At 40.6% G+C, this 16,456-nt stretch overlaps 1 protein-coding gene across 6 annotated transcripts in view; it reads right to left on the reverse strand.

Moving 5' to 3' along the window:
• LOC111580727 (catenin delta-2-like) overlaps positions 1-15,677 on the reverse strand; it is a 191,691-nt gene extending 176,014 nt beyond the window's left edge. Inside the window, exons 1-2 of one of the 6 annotated variants that reach the window (XM_055014457.1) lie at positions 15,355-15,677; positions 13,504-13,656 (exon numbers count right to left, since the gene is read on the reverse strand). In XM_055014457.1, the coding sequence (XP_054870432.1) occupies positions 13,504-13,534 (31 nt within the window). In that variant the 5' untranslated portion in view covers positions 13,535-13,656; positions 15,355-15,677. The remainder of the gene's footprint in view (positions 1-13,503; positions 13,657-15,354) is intronic. The other 5 variants (XM_055014456.1, XM_055014459.1, XM_055014460.1 and 2 more) reach the window with 5 other exon arrangements.
• Positions 15,678-16,456: the final 779 nt, after the last annotated feature.

The raw sequence follows: 16,456 nt of genomic DNA on the forward strand, positions 1-16,456 counted from the left end.
CAGTGGAAAAGTCTATTTTCACACTCACAATGGAGAAGTTAGTACTGAATATCTTCTTCAAAAATGATCTTCCTAAGACACTGAAGTTGAAAAAGCTCTAGTTTCCAGGTTTGATTCCAACATCAGACTTTCCTCAGACGACCCTGCCAGCCCATTTCTTCTCAGCCCGTAGACTTTACATTGGGATGGCATCACACACATAAAAACAACCTTTTCAGGCTTTGAGGAAGTATTTTAGATATAAAACCATATGGATTAAAAATGCATAATACAGTGTATTCTAATAGATCTTGCTAGCCGTTTTAAAGTGATCTCTTTTCTACTGGTGGAGAAAAGCTTGAAGGGCTGCAGGGTATTTTCCTTCACAAGTCACAAAGACAAATTAGCAGCAAGGCCTTGTCATTATATATCCATGAACCAAACCAGAGATAACGCCTTTTTTTCTTCCACATGTTCTTCTTCCTTCTCAAAACCTGGTGCCTACATTACCTACCTACTTTGACTCAACTGTGTAAGAGATTGCAGTATGTTATGCTCGTAACCGGCTCTAGCCTTGCTTTCAGCAGAGATGCAGATGGGCTACAGAGGTCGGGTTAGCTCTCTCCGTTCTACTCTGAACCCCCATGTTTATTTTTTCTTCATTTTCACCCTTGTAGTCTTCAGCCCAAACTGATGCCGACTCAAGTGACATGACTTCAGGCAATTTATCAGACTTTGGCAGCTTCCTTTGGCGCCACCGCAGACTTTTATACAACTTTTTTCCCCTTTATGCAATAGTTTTAGCCAACAGACTTTGATGATAAAAATCACTGGAGTTTCCCTTAAATGGATAATGAACATAATTTGTAATGGTTCATTTAATGAATACGGATGGCAAATGCTGTGGCAATTCATGTGATAGTTACAAGTGATTTTAGAGGAAACTAAAATGCCAACTTCAGAGCAGCACTAAAGGTCAAGAGTTGTGTTTCATTTGGGTTAAATTCATGGGAAGCAGATTCCTCAATAACAGTGTTGAGATGTTTCAGTCTGGACCAAGGTGGTGGACCGAATCACTGGCCATTTTAGCATCACTAAAAATGTTGACAGTAGATGTGAAAATTCCCAAAACATCTGCAGATTTGTCCAATATGGATGTTCTCGTATGGCTACACCATGGCCTGTATCTGTTCACACACACATACACAATATCACAATGCAGCAGAGTCCCAATCTTCTGTCTGGACACGTCTGAAAACGGTGACAACTATTGAGCACAGTTCGACAGTCAACTGGGAGAAACGCTTTGCTGCCTGAATGGGACACCAAAGTGCTGAGCAAACCTTTAAGATAAAGAGGAGATTAGTGGCTGTCAGGACGCTGGCTGGATGTGAGTACAGTGAATGAAAAGGCATTAAAGCCAGACAAAGCACGGCCACACTGGCCAGACGCCACTTCCTCTGCTGCACGTGTACACTCACACACAAACCCACACACAGAAAAACCTGCAAGCCAGCAAATACTCGCAAAGGGTTAGAAATTAATGAGAGCTCGGGGCACCAAAATGCCCTTTAAAGTTTAAAAAATGCTTAGGACATAAAAACTGTCAAAGCAGAGGAAGAGATAGCGCCACCTTCCATTTCAGAAGCTTTTTTTCTTTTCTTTTCACGCTCATGTTTAATTGGTCGAGTGGTCATTTTTTTCCCATTAAATGGCTACTTAAGGTGATGTTTTACAGCACATTCAAAGTGTTGCTGGTCAGAAAATAATCAAGGACAAAAGCCTGAAGCAAAAGAATACATTGCCATTGTAGTCTGCAACAGAGCCCACACAAGCCACACCGTCAGCAAAAAATGAAACAACCATGAAACAAAGCGATGCAGGCGTGGAAGGTGGAATGGCTGGGACAAAGAAAACAAAGTAGCACTTGGACACAAATAAAGAAACCCTTCTGTGTTGATTCACTAATACATACAATATGCAAATGTATTGTTACATCAACAAAAAGGCAAAAGCAGTCCCCTGTAAAACCACTGATTTCACGTCCAGATGAAAATTCTATGTTGTTTCCAAAGAACACAGCCAATGACACGAGGCAGAGTGAATTATTCTCATCACGGTGATAAGTGATAAATGCGTTTGACCACAATGTGTCATTTTTTTAAAAAAAACTTTACAGCTCCAAAAGCTCCACGGGACATAATGGTTTTCTCTCAGCAGCACTATGGATAAGAAGCTCATTTCTAATTATGTAAGGCCCACTTACACGTAAGAGTGAGAACAAAGAGCTGCTGCCAGACTGCAGCTGACGGTCCTCCAACGCCCACCGAGTCAAAAACACACACGTGCAATGAGACAAGGGCACACAAATGTAACTCTAAATGACATGTGAGCGGGCACAACACGAGAAACCCTTCTGTTATCTGGACAATAGTGTGAGCAGGTAGATATGTTGTTGTTGGAAGTGTGTTTAAAAAGCTCCAACATCGTCCTTGTTTGACTGAACTCATGAAGGGTAAATAAAGGGCAGAAAATGAGTATGCAAGCATTTTAAAGCCCCCAAAACAAGTGAGGCATTGATTGGAAAGACATTTTTATTGCTCTTCATACCCACCAGTATCATGGGATTGTGCATAAAGGCTGATTTCGTGCGTCACGTCGACAGATTTGTCGCGTGTAATTTTACGGCATTAAAATTCCATGAAAAATGCTTAAGGTTACGGTTTTGATCCTCTGATCTTACGGGTATTGTTCAACGACACTAAATGGTAAAACGGCATGGAAAAGCAAAAGAAGAAAAAAAAACATAGACCATCTTATGATACCAGACTGTACTGCTTGATGGCTAATCTTAAGTCGTTTTGGTAATTTAGATGTATGACAACATATCTCATTGTGATTATACAAAGAACATAACAGCACATTATTAACAAAAGTAAAAAAGATACATTAAGTGCTTTTCTTTTAATTGTAAACTCCCAAAAGAAATGTCAGTGGGTTTACATGTGGCTTGATGTGCAGCAAACATTGCGTCAAATGCCTTCCTGTCTTGTTTACCTTTTCTTTTACAAGCTGCACTAATCTGTGTTATTCCCTTAATCATGAATCGCAAGAAGTTCTTGTTTCCAGTGAAAGTTCTGGTAAATAGTGAATGATACCTACTAGCACCACAACAGAGAGAAAAAGTTAACAAAAAATATAAGAAACCCCAAGCCACTATTTGCTAAATGTTGGCTTCATCACCTTTCATCTGGTTTAAACAATACCTTTTTCACTTTTAGACTATAGTTCACATTTGACAGTTTTGGCTTACGATGTTAAATAAAACTAATAATGTGTGTGTCCTGGAATATTGCTGATTGTTAATTGATTATTTGCTGTTAATATTAATAATGTCTTAAGCAATAACATGCAGTTTACCTGTCCAGTACTGATTATGCTCCCTTGTGGATTAGTGATGGGCAGCTCGATCCCATGGTAAAGATATATCGATACCCATACGTCACCCATTTTGGTATCTGCTTTTCAATTAAAGTACTGATTACTAATTAGTAAATGCGAAATAAAAGTGCATGTGTCAATTCCAGATATTTTTAGGAAGAGAAGAGCTGCGAGTTGTGTGTTTGCAATTTGAACTGCGCACATTAAAGTTGATACATGGCCAGTATTTGACGTGATTTGTTTTTAAGAGTACTAATACTATGATTGAGAAAAAATTCACTAATAAGAAAATCGGTATCGATTATTTTATGCAAAAAGTAACCAGTATCGTATCAAATCTGAAAAGTGTGTTATTGCCCATCGCTATAGTGGATGCTTACATGGAGTGCTGCTGAAAGCTACAAATGTATTGCTGTTGCTGTTGTGCTTCTTTTCTACTTCTAGGCAATCTGCTTGGAATACTACATAGCATGCAAAAGTCATGTCTATGTATTCCGTGCACATGTGTATACAATCCTGCTCTTGTAGCATAGTTTAAGACAAATTTTGGTCTAACCAAGCCAATTTTGTCAGTGGTACAATCCGATTTAGCAACATATGGAAGAAGCTGCACCATATTTCACTGATTTAACGACTGAATATTGATTGTTAATGTGTTACCAATTAAACCTTAAAGAAACTGATTGAAATTTGCATCCTTAGTTTCATTAAAAAAAACAATGCTAGTAAGGTATACGAACAAACTACTGGAATTTCGTTGTGATTTGAAAATTTAAAACTAAATCCATCTTGCTCAATGTTAAATAATTTTCAGTGATCACCCACTTATTCAGCTGTTTATGTATAAGCTACTGATAAAACACATGGAGATTTGTTAGTTTCAAATACACAATCTCAAATATGAATCCCTTTCCAGTTGTCCAATAAAGAACCAATTCTTGACCATTTGCTGGTTTAATAAGGTACAAACTGAATGTTTTTTTGTATTTGTTACACAGGTTGCAGAAGAGCCCACGTGTTCACACACAAACATGCAGCAACAAAGCTCATGGGGGGAAAAATTGTCTCCCATCTACCCACTCACCGTCTCCCTCTCACACTCCAAGCTAATTGGGAGTCGCCCCTCGCTGACCTCCCCTCATACACAAAAAGAGTCATCGCCATGACAGCGGAGTCTTGCTCATTATCTCCAACAAGGGTTGGTCTTGTTAAGAGCCCGAACTGCCAGACCGCACCTGGCTGACATCACAGCAAAACCCGAGTCAATGTTGTCACGGCAACCACAATTTGGCAACCGCAACTTGGCAACGGTCCACTCCATGGGGGATTGATTGGGCGAGCAATGCAGTGAGAGGTGGATTAGGAGGAGTATTATTGTCTCCCTGGGTGCAGAGGGACATGCAGGGTCTGAGCTCTGTCAGACTCTGAGAGGACGGTGGACTCGCTGGAACAATAACGACAGCCCTGGCCTGAACTTGGCTTAACACGGAGATGAAAGATGCCTCTCATTTATCCATTACTCATTAATTCGCTAATGTGCTGCCGTGATTAAAAAATAGTGCGGTGGCCTTCTGGCTGAACAGGCTGCGACTTGTTCCATGCGGTTCCTAAATTGACCTAAATGTCATTATTTAACTGAGCACAATGAGACGGATACAGTTGCATTTTTATCCAAACGCCGGTTTAATTCACATCCAGATGGCAGCCGTTGCAAATACGGGTGCAAAACGATTCTGCGAACAGAGTTTTTCCCGCTGGAAAAGCGCACACTCGACCATCGAGTGAAATGAACAAAACTCAAGTGACAAAATGATGTGTCTGACAAACAGCCATTACCCTCTCCATATAGCCGCCGATCTACTGCTCGGCTCTCTTAAGGCAGAGGAGAAGAGGGAAAACCACTCACTGCCGGAGACAGGGGATGCAAAGTGCAGTGGGTATTTGCCATCATCCATTAGTGAACCGGCCAAACCCGCAAGTGGAAGCTACTCTGCTGTTTGCACCCCGTAAGAACACCTGTAACACCGACCAGGCGCAAAGATCAACAGCAGCACCGTGAGATTTCCATCAGTGACTCTATTTACATGGAGCCAGTACTTAGCCCTTCACCTGGTTACTAAAGTCACCTGGTTTCTCCTTGCTGTCATACTAAACGCAGTGTTCTCTTTATGTAGCGGGGCAGAAACTGAGTGTGTGGAGACCTGAGTTTAATGCGGGAGGTTGGAGTTTGCAGACCTGCACTTAACATTCACCTCAACCCTCACCAAGAAAACACAACCCTGATGATGATTAGTAAGTACGGTTTGTGCAGTGCAGTTTACACAGGAGAAAAACTCATCTCATGAGGACTTCCTCATCACCTTGAAAAACACCCTCTAGTGAAATTTTTTTTAAACCTTGTCAACATGTCCATATGGTGTTTCTGAGATGCTGGAAGACATATGATGAGAGAAATAAGCAATCGGTGGCTAAGTATTTCCACCTTGAAATTACAGTTCGCAGATGAGGAATTCAGGCTTCTGGGGTTTCAAACATAATTTCTGTACTGCTATTTTCCTTTAGAATTGTTTTGTGGGCAAAGACGTACGACTGAATTACTGAAATATTCCAACTTACTATTAACTAAATATTACTCCTACAAGATTACTTGCAATGAAAAAATTAAATCTGTAAATTTAAAACACCGATATGAGTTTTTAAGGGTTAAATCAATGACTGGAGAGGGACTTTAAGGAGTATATTTCTCTAAAAATGCAGAGATAGCAGTCAGCTTCTTGATTGAAAATGTGTACAAAAGGGATCCAACTTACAAACATTTGTAATCAGTGATAGATAAAAGCCAAACATATTAATATTACAATATTAATTCAGTGGCAGATACATCCATATATAACATCTATCTAGCCATCCATTCATTTTCAGAGTCAGGTCACGGTGGCAGCAGATTATTTCCTCTCCTTAGCAATGTTTTCCAGGATCACAAAGTGTTCCCAGGCCAGATGGGGTATGTAATCTCTCCAGGGAGGTCTGGGTCTACCTCTGGGTCTCCAATCAGCTGTGTGACCCGAAAACCTCCAAAGGAAGGTACCATCCTTGTATGTGTGTCTTTTCTTTTCTTTTTTAATATAACCTCCATATACAGCTTGGGGAAAATCCTTTAAAATAAAAAAAAAACAAAACATTGTCCTAAACATAACCAAAGAGCGTCTGTTTCCTAAACACTACCACACACTCAGAATGTGAATTCTAGCCTCTGGTGTCACAGTCTTGTGTAACTGCTGTGTTCCATTTTCCTCAGAAAGTCGCAGCTGGGACTGATGTCACACCTCAGTTGACTGCGCTCCACTACAACAAATCAGAAAGCCAAGATGCACACCTCCAGGAAAACCTCTGCTTCCAGGTTACCCATTATTAGCAATACCAGTTGATAAGAATGCAGTATATGATATTTTGTACCTACAAACACTGCATGTCCACAGATTGAACAGTCTCGTGTGTACGACTGATTCAAATGAGACACAAATAAGACAGCAATGCTAATAAACAGTACTTTGCTACAGTTTTCATTAATGTGCTGAGCAGATATCTACCAAGGTCGAAGCACTGCCCTGACATCCTCATAGCCACTGTGATGGAGTTTGAAAATGCAGCACTTCATTCATTCAACAATGCTTCTGAGTATGATCTAACCATAGATGACCACAATAGAAACAACTCACTATTATATAAATGCAATTTCATGCAAACAGGGCTGTTTTTAGTTGTTATATTTAGCTATAGGCACAGTCACTGCATGTCGTAGCATGCCATTAACTTTTTAGGATAGGCTATGTGCTCCATATCCCATCCCTCTAGATAGAATCACATTGCCTTGTCTGTGAAGGTACTAGTTTGCCTATGTTCTCTATTCCCTCATCCATGGACTACATTTTGATATCAAAATGTTTATTATCAGTGTTAACAAATTTTAAACAACTAAAAGTCTGGTAAAGATTTTGAAAATTTAAACTAAAGGACCAGCATAGCAGTAAGGTATCATCTGCAAAGATGTTGATTAATGAGAGATAGTTTAATCAAATTAAAAGCTCAATCTGCATTAATGCTCAAAGTCACAGGAACCACACAATATAAAGTAATGGAGTCGAACCACAGTGTGGACAGTTTATGTAACAGGACGGAGAAATCGATTATATCAAAGGCCAAACTGAGCTGCACAGTCACGCCATCGTTTCTTACTATGTTGGGAGCAATAAATGTGCAATGACCGAGCGGTTAAAACCCAGCACATGGCGTCATCATAGACCGACATGACTGAAGAGGTCATAGTATGTCCAGTTTTTGTTTATGGCATTTTGTATTCAATTTCTGATTTAGCATTGTAACCTAGATAAGGGATTTTTAATCTATTTGATCTCCAGGTTTACTAAATCTCCTCCTTCTTTCAATTTTATTATTTATTTTAGTAATCAGTTCTTTAAATCAGCATTTACTTTTGCTACTGCAACATCTTGTTCTATTTTTTTTTAACATCTCTGTGTTTCTGCTGCCAGTGATTCACAGAATAAAGAGGTTGTTGACCAGCCAGCCTATCTGCCCATCTACTCACTGATGGAGGGAGGTGGTGCCTGCTGTGATATGAATCCGATGCTGCCCTGATTGGAATACAATGACCTGACAACACACAATCTCTCTCTCTCTCTCTCTCTCTCTCTCTCTCTCTCTCTCTCTCTCTCTGAACAAGGTTATCAGCAGAGATTATCAGGTTAGGACAATAGATGGCTGTTCACATAGGTAGTAAACAAGACGTGTCTCCACCGTGCCTGATTGTCATTTTATATCAAATTAGACTGTTTTTGTTTGAAAAAAATACAATAAGAACATTAGTGCAACTGATATCACTATGATTATTACTTGTAATAGTAAGAGGGAGGGAAAGACTTTGTGGCCTGGAGGTAATCGTGCACAAATGATTACATTCTTGTTACATAACCAACAATGCAACCAATACTACCATAAATATCAAGAATCCCCTAGTTGCAGCTATTTTGTCTACACAAGCTTACATAAAGTCTACAGGGAATAACATAGCAACACATAAAAACAACATTATTCTTGAAGTTACTTGAGCATGTTAATGCTGCTACATAAGTGGGTCATTGGATATTTCATACTAATTAAGCATTTGCCGACCTCCTATATACGGTCTATAGGGTATCTGTAATATCCCTGATGGTTTTGTCTCAACTAGTGGAGGCTTTTCTTTGTTCTCAGTGGTTTGCTCTTGATGTATTTTAGCACAGCATTCACTGAAGTATTAAAATGTATAAAAGATGGATGTAGTCTCTAGCTCTGAAAAGTGAAGCTCATGTGGAAACACAACACCTCTGGTTGCAAAAAACAAGCTCAATGACCCTGATTCTCACTTGATTTTCTACCTCAGTAAACATTTTCCTATTAAGTTTATGGTTTCAATTGCCAAATTGAAATGTCTTTCAATATAGCATGATGTTATTTTTCAAAACTATGATCCCATTTGGAGTAAATTAGGCAATAAAGCAGCATATGCATTAGGGCGGGGCTACATCTTGATTGATAAGTCACTACCATGTGGACATGTGTTTATCTAAGTCAGATCCACTCTTTGCCAGACCAAATGGCAACTGTGAAAATCTAAACTTCAAAACGGTATTCCACTAACCACTGAGAGACATCACTGCTATGTCCATCTTTAATATGTCCGAGTGAATTGATTTATTTAGCATTTTTACATCGTCTGAATGCTTCAAATCCCGAGAGTTGTCACATAACACTCAATATTCTGACACTAAAGTGTCACTTAGTAATGACCCACTTTTGAAAATATAACGTTAAAGTACAATTTATTTCATTTTCTTTTTGATCTTTCCAGTGGGGAGAGAAACTCTAACAGTCAGGTCCTGGTTCAGTGGTGACCTACACTTGCTGCTGTAGCTTTGCAGTGACAGGCTACTACCAATATTTTTAGCTGCACTCACTTTCAAACACATTTGTACAATCGTCTGACCACTTGTGGCCTGTGTGTTGGACCATGAGACCAAATCTCAGAAAAATATTTTGGAAAATATCTCTGTGAAGATTCTCTGTCATCCAGATCATGGTAATCGTAGGAGCTTCAGTAAAAACTAACTGGATTTCTCTTGTAGGTTTTTGAAGACCATTTCCCATGTGACCTGTAGTGACTATATATTCTGGTCCTCCCAGTTAGCCAGTTAGAACTGAAGACGCCTCTTGGATGAGAGATGAAACGTCTTCAAAAACCTAAAAGAGAAGTCCAGTTGATTTTTACTGAAGCTTCTATGATTATTTTGAAAAATGTATCATAACCAGTTGAAATTGTGTCAAAAAAACATAAAATACTTTAAAGAAAACTTGAAATTATCATTCAAACTCTTTTTGTATTATGGTTTATATTGTTTTGTCCACCTCTTTTACATTCTAGTCTTCTGAACTGAATTAACTGCATGCATCCAAATATTATTCATTTGTCTAGTTCTTGAGATTAATAAGGGAAGTTTTGATTCTCGGCCATGCGAAGGAATCAGAGTAATTCATGACCAGAATCAGTCAGCGAGAGGTCATTAAAAGTTTGTCCACATCCCATGTATCATCTTCTGAATATAAAAACTTAATGAAGCCTGTTGAGGCTGCAGCATCTGAAGCGGCTCTTCAGAGAAGGATGATAACATGCTCTTAACACTTCCCTGAACCGTGCTGGAGTGCATCACTTTTCAGACTTTTCACCAGGGACGAAGCTAAGGGGGTCACTCCACCAGGCACCATGAATCTTTGGCAATTAGGCAGAGAAATGGAGAGCGAGTGGGGTTGGAGAGCTGGGAGATGGTGGAGGAGGGAAGTGGTGGTGGTGCGTTGCTCTATTACATCCCAGAGTAGCAGGTGAATGTGCTCTGAAGCTCTCCGGCTTCCTGTATTGCTGCTCGGTGTGCTACAGGAACGCAACATTTGGGAAAAGAAGCTCTTTGATCAGTTAAACGTTGTGTGACGAGAACACTGGCTGGCGGTTTCACCTGTGTGCGTTAAGTGTTTAGAACGGTGCTTTGAGATGTTGCAAATCTAGCTCTTAGTAGTCAGTAAACACAAGCTGTTTGTGTGTGTGCGCTCTGGCAGACCAAATGAATGCTGGAGACACGAGCTGAAACTGTGATCGTATTCATGCCAAACGGGCAACATGGAAAAAGTGCTCACATTAAACTGCTAATAATGATATTTGTTTAGCATTATGGGGTCAATCAGGGGTTTCGAGACCCTCTAGATTAATGTGAGGGGTTGTCTGATGTTTGCATTTGATCTCTCCTTCATCTTGTCTTTTTACTGTTTGAAGAATGAAGGAATTATGAAAAGACTGATACCGCTCTCATATCTGGTTGCTAAATATGAAGCTGTCATCACCTTGAAGTCGCTAAGCAACAAACAGATACCAGGTAACCATTGCAGACTGCCAAGAAATACTCTGGCACATAACCCTGCTGGAGAACCAATAACTGGTGTTTTGTTACCTTTAGGCAATGCTGGCAAATTGTTCCCCCTTGCTTTCCATCCTAAGCTAACATTAACTGGCACATGCTTTGACCCTCTGTCAAACCACAAACTGTTTTAACATTACAGTTTTTGTATGTTGTGTACTTCGGGAGCATTACAGGTGCAGTAAAGCACATTATGTTACCTTTGGATGACCCAGCTAGCCATTTTCCCTTGCTTTCACTCTTTATGCTAAGCTAACTTCCAGCTAGTTGTTTTTCCCCTGCTTTCAGTCTTTACCACCAGCCAGTATCAAACTGCAGCATTTAAAAGAGATTCTCTACTTTCCAACAACCCTTGAAGTAACTATGTACTTTTCTGTTGGGGAAATTAACTAAATCTAATCTTCAAATCACAATATTTCATCAAAATTACTTGTTTCATTTAAAAATTGCCAAAAATTTACGATTTGCACCACTTCCATAAAAGACAAAAAAATAAAAATAAAAAATTCAAACAAACCCATGAAGCCATACATGACACAACTGTGAAGCACGGTCACATGACAAATATTAGAGTATTGTTTGGATAAAATGCAGGCAGAGATGTTAAGCAAGGTTCAGAAGACATAATACGTACTTGATCAACAAAATAAATGCAGAACGGGAAAAACAAAAGGTATAAGGAGGAGCATGTTGTCAGTGAGTTGTTGAAAGATACATTCAGCATGGTGAAACAGCTTCCTAGAGCTGATGTCCAGAGTAGTTTGTAGATATTCTACAAATGTAATGAGTTACATGTTGATAGCATGTGAATTTCAGTTTCTGAATGTTGGTAACTGTGAGACACATCTTGCACATATTGACTAGATTTCATTTTCAATTTTGGCAAAATAGATGTAGTTGAGGTAACATGAATGTGTTACTCAGCACAGAGGACATTTCTGTGTTTCCCTATATTTCTAGCCATGGTTGTGCGGCTACATATGGGTGCAAGATTGTATATTGCAGTGAAAAATGAGCCCACAGTGAGCAAAAAGGTAACCAGAACAAAGAATGCAAAGAAACTACTTGACGTTCCGAGGTTTAAACGTCATTATGAATGACGAAACCACTATTTTAACACACGTTGCCCAAATTAAATGAAACATTAAGTTCGTACCACTGGACAAGTGCATTGTCTTCTGACCGGCCATGTAGTTAAATAGCAGCTGTGAAACCCTCCATTGGTCCGACTCATTCTCAAGCTGCCATATGAGCTGATCTTTGTCCTCTCATAACTAACATATTGTACAAGCACACATGGCCAACACGCAATAAGCAGCCTGTTATCAACCAACTGGCATAATCTGCCCTGCCGATTTTTAACCCCCCACCAACGTCCATCACATTAAACTTCTTATGAGGCCTGGGTTAGTTCCTCCATTTTGGGAGCGATCTGTGATCTACGGCCCGCCTGGAGAAAACACACAGGAATTAACTTCAAATGAGGCATCATAAAGTGCCATGCAGGAGATGCACTGTGAGAGGGCTAATTCAGCAAGAGGAAGAGGAGGCACCCCTTCTCAAATTTCTGCCAGGTCACAGAGCAAGAAATCCATGGACAAACATTTATGAAGCCCTGTGGTGAAATAGGCTCCACAGTCATCTTTGGCAACGTGATGAATGGGATTTAATTACTCCATGGTGGAGCCCGGAGCTGATCAAGAGGCGCACCGTCAGGGGCGGAGCTAGAGAAAAATTAATATGGTGGCAAAGGGGTGGCAGATACATTTTAGGGGGTGGCATATAAATATATATATATAAATATATATATATATATATATATATATATATATATATATATATATATATATATATATATATATATATATATATATATATATATATATACGTATGTGATTGGATCAGATTTGGATGAAACCAACCAGCAGGCGTTATCAAATTGACGCAAGTACTGCTGAAACAAGTATGTTAAATAAGTAAATATCATTTGTATTTGTCAGCCAATCCCAAACATGAATTGTTCTTATTAGCTGTCAATCAGAATATGTGACTTGATGTGTCTAGCAGAAAGGGGAAAAGATTTAAATTGAAATAAAGTCAACCTTATACACTTTGAAGAAACCAAATGCTTGATATGTTAAAAATGTTTCTTAAATTTAGCAACAAACTAGATTAAGACTAGACAATGTCTCTCTTGTACACTGTTTTGGGAAATCTGCATTTGTGTGATCTCTGCTTATGTTCGGCCTGCCACAATGATTACATTATTAATTCATCTAGAACAGAGTCAGAGTCCAGATCATTGTATTTATTGTCTTAGATTTGTGGTTTTATTTTTTGATGCTCTTTGAGACATTTCTAGAATAATTCTATAATTCCAATACTCGGATATTCTTAAGAATTAAGGATCTACTCATCTTAAAATTGAAAGACGAACTACATCAGATAATAATTTGTCCAAAAAGGTAATTATTGTGATAGGTGTACCTCTTATTCAGATATATTATACTAAAGCAATATTCATAGCATGTGGAGCAGTTGGACCAGAGATAGTCTGATTTACCTTTCGCTGTCTGACCTCTGCCTGCCTTCATTTCTTTCTCTCTCTCTGAACTCTTCCTCCTCCACCTCCTCTCTGGGATGTTCTTCCTCCTCTCTTCTTTTAGGCTGGGAAAAGCTGCTGGCGGTTCCCTTCCTCTTCATTCTTTACTGTCTCCTACAAGAATCACACTGACTGAACTGTTTTTTCCTTTGATAATTTTCATTATTAACTATGACACAATCTGATATGTACAATTTAAACCTTTAAAGAGATACTTAACATGTAAACGTTTTTTCAGCTGTGAACTAAATGATATGAGTGTACTATGATGAAACACATCAATGTTGGTGTTATTATGACCTTGTCACCAAAATTATTTAAAAAACAAAACAAAACAAAACAAAACAAAAAAACCCCAGCATTAAACAAGCAGGATTTAGGTTTCAAACAGTGCATGAAAACCTGGTGTGGCTGGGGTACACTTTAATGTCATGTAAAGTCTTAGTGAATGTGTGATTTCTTTTGACCTACAGTGTGTTGTGAGAACCACAGGTTGTAATTATCAAAAAAAAGAGAAAAACTTCTACAGACGATCCCCCGCCATCCTTCTGTGGCTGTTCTCTAACATTAGCTAGCTACGTAAAAATTAGCAAGGCCCAGGCTCACTGGAAACCGTGGCTCCTCTCACAAGCAAACACTTTATGTGACTTTAGACACTATTAGCATTTAATACATTGTGAACAGTTATATTAGCATGTAGTCTAACCCAGTCTAACTAGCGTCTTACTGCCACACCGAAGTCCAGCTGTCATTCACGAGTGAGGTCTAAGAGCAGCCACCTCAGGGGGGCGTGTCGCCTCGTATCTGTAGCAGCATAGACTGTACAGGACGTGACGTCAACATGGTGCATTCAAAGCACTCGGACATCGGAGTTTCACTCGTTATTTGTCTTTCCTGGACTTTCGCTCTTTACGGCCGGCCACAACCTTTCATATACATATTTTTGAATGAGATCATTCAGAACTGGGGTGGCAGCCGGGGTGCCAAGGCATCTTCTAGGGGTGGCAGTTGCAACCCTATGCCACCCCAGTAGATCCGCCCCTGCGCACCGTGGTGGCTGTAGCGGTGTTCCCGTGGATCAACATGGAGCAGCGGTCAGGCTGGAGCTGGGAGAGCAAGGTCCTCTTCATCCGCTCACATGCCTGTCTGATGGCTGGGAGAAACTAAAAAAATAAATAATAAAAGAAGAAATATCGCAGCGCACCGTGCAGCTCCTCTGCAAAAAAAAAAAAAAAAAAAAGAGGCTGCACAAAGACGGTGCAGGCTGTGCGCAACGAGCCGCTGTCACCCCGCGATAATCTTGCGAAATATCGCTCAAATTTAGGTCAATCTGAAAGTAATAGGCTGCCGTTTTCTCATCAGCCATCCCACCCCCTCTCACCATCGCTTCCCCTTCCCTCCCCCCTCCTCTCGCTCTCTCTCTCTCTCTCTCTCTCTCTCTCTCTCTCACACACACACACACACACACACACACACCTCGGATGGATGGATGGATGGATGGATGGACAGCGAGTTAAAGCTGAAATATAAGGGGGATCTCCATTTTCGATCAATGCAAGCTGCACCGAAACACAACACCACAATCCACACCACGCCTCAGCACATAGAAGCAGAATAAAAAAAATAAAAATAATAATAATAAAACATCTGGCACACACTTCGATCAAAATAAAACATGCAGCCATATTCCCAGCAGGCTGTCACCATTCTAGCATTTCTGTTTTTCCCCTCTTCTTCTAGCAAGCATTTGCACAGATGGGAGGTGTGAGGCGAGCGGAATGAGGAAACTGGAATGACATTGCGCCTGCTTACTGTAAAATAAATTCCCTCGGGGGATGGAGAGCCTCCTTTTTTCTCCCTCTTGACTCCCCTCCTTTCCGACGTGCGAATTTCCCGAAATTCAGACCATGCAAAACAGGTAGTCAGTCATTTCCACCCCTTCTCCGAAGTATTTGGTCCAGCTCGGTGGCGTGAAGGGAAAGAAGAAGAAGAGAGAAGAAGAGGAAGGCAAAGCCAGCATCCGAGAGAGGAGGAGAGATACAGCTGTGGTGGAGGAAATGAGGGAGGAAGGAAGGAGCGGCCGGGCCGGAGCACTGCGCACAGGAGAGGAGGCAAGGAGAGCGGCACAGCCTCTCTCTCTCTCTCTCTCTCTCTCTCTCTCTCTGCTAGTTCACAATACAACATCCCCCCATCCCTGCCAGACAGACTGACAGACGGCCCGGGTACCAGTGTCAGCAGCGACACCCACCGGTGATGAGAGGGACTGCAGTATGGAGGGCGATTAATGCCACACTCACCAAAAACAGCTGGAAGAAGAGGCAGACATGTGGCTCATGTTACTGCGGGTGTTTCAGGACAACATCCATCCATCCATCCATTATCTATACGCCGTTTAATCCTCATTAGAAACGCGGGGGGCTGGAGTCTATTCCAGCTGACTTTAGGTGAAGGCAGGGGACACCCTGGACAGGTCACCAGTCTACCACAGGACTACACATAGAGACAAACAATCACATTCACTGCAGCTGAAGCTGTTTAAGAGTCCTTAAGTTGCCATGACAACACAAGAAGGTGGTAATTTTACGATCATTAAGTGAATTTTATTTTGGAAAGCAGGTTGGCATATTGGACTGCACGGTGGCTTGGTGGTTAGCACTTACGCCTTGCAGCTAGAAGGTCCCCGGTTCACGTCCCGGCCTTCCCAAGGTGTTTCTGCATGGAGTTTGCACATTCTTCCTGTGAATGCGTGGGTTTTTTCTGGATACCCCAGTCCAAAACATGCTCAGGTTAATTGGTGAGTCTAAATTGTCCGTAGGTGTGAATGTGGTTGTTTGTCTCTAAGTGTAGCCATGCGACAGACTGGTGACCTGTCCAGGGTGTCTCCTGCCTTCACCCTAAGTCAGCTGGGATAGAC

Source organism: Amphiprion ocellaris, chromosome 10 (assembly GCF_022539595.1).
Source record: "Amphiprion ocellaris isolate individual 3 ecotype Okinawa chromosome 10, ASM2253959v1, whole genome shotgun sequence".
In the NCBI taxonomy this organism is placed as follows: domain Eukaryota; kingdom Metazoa; phylum Chordata; class Actinopteri; family Pomacentridae; genus Amphiprion; species Amphiprion ocellaris.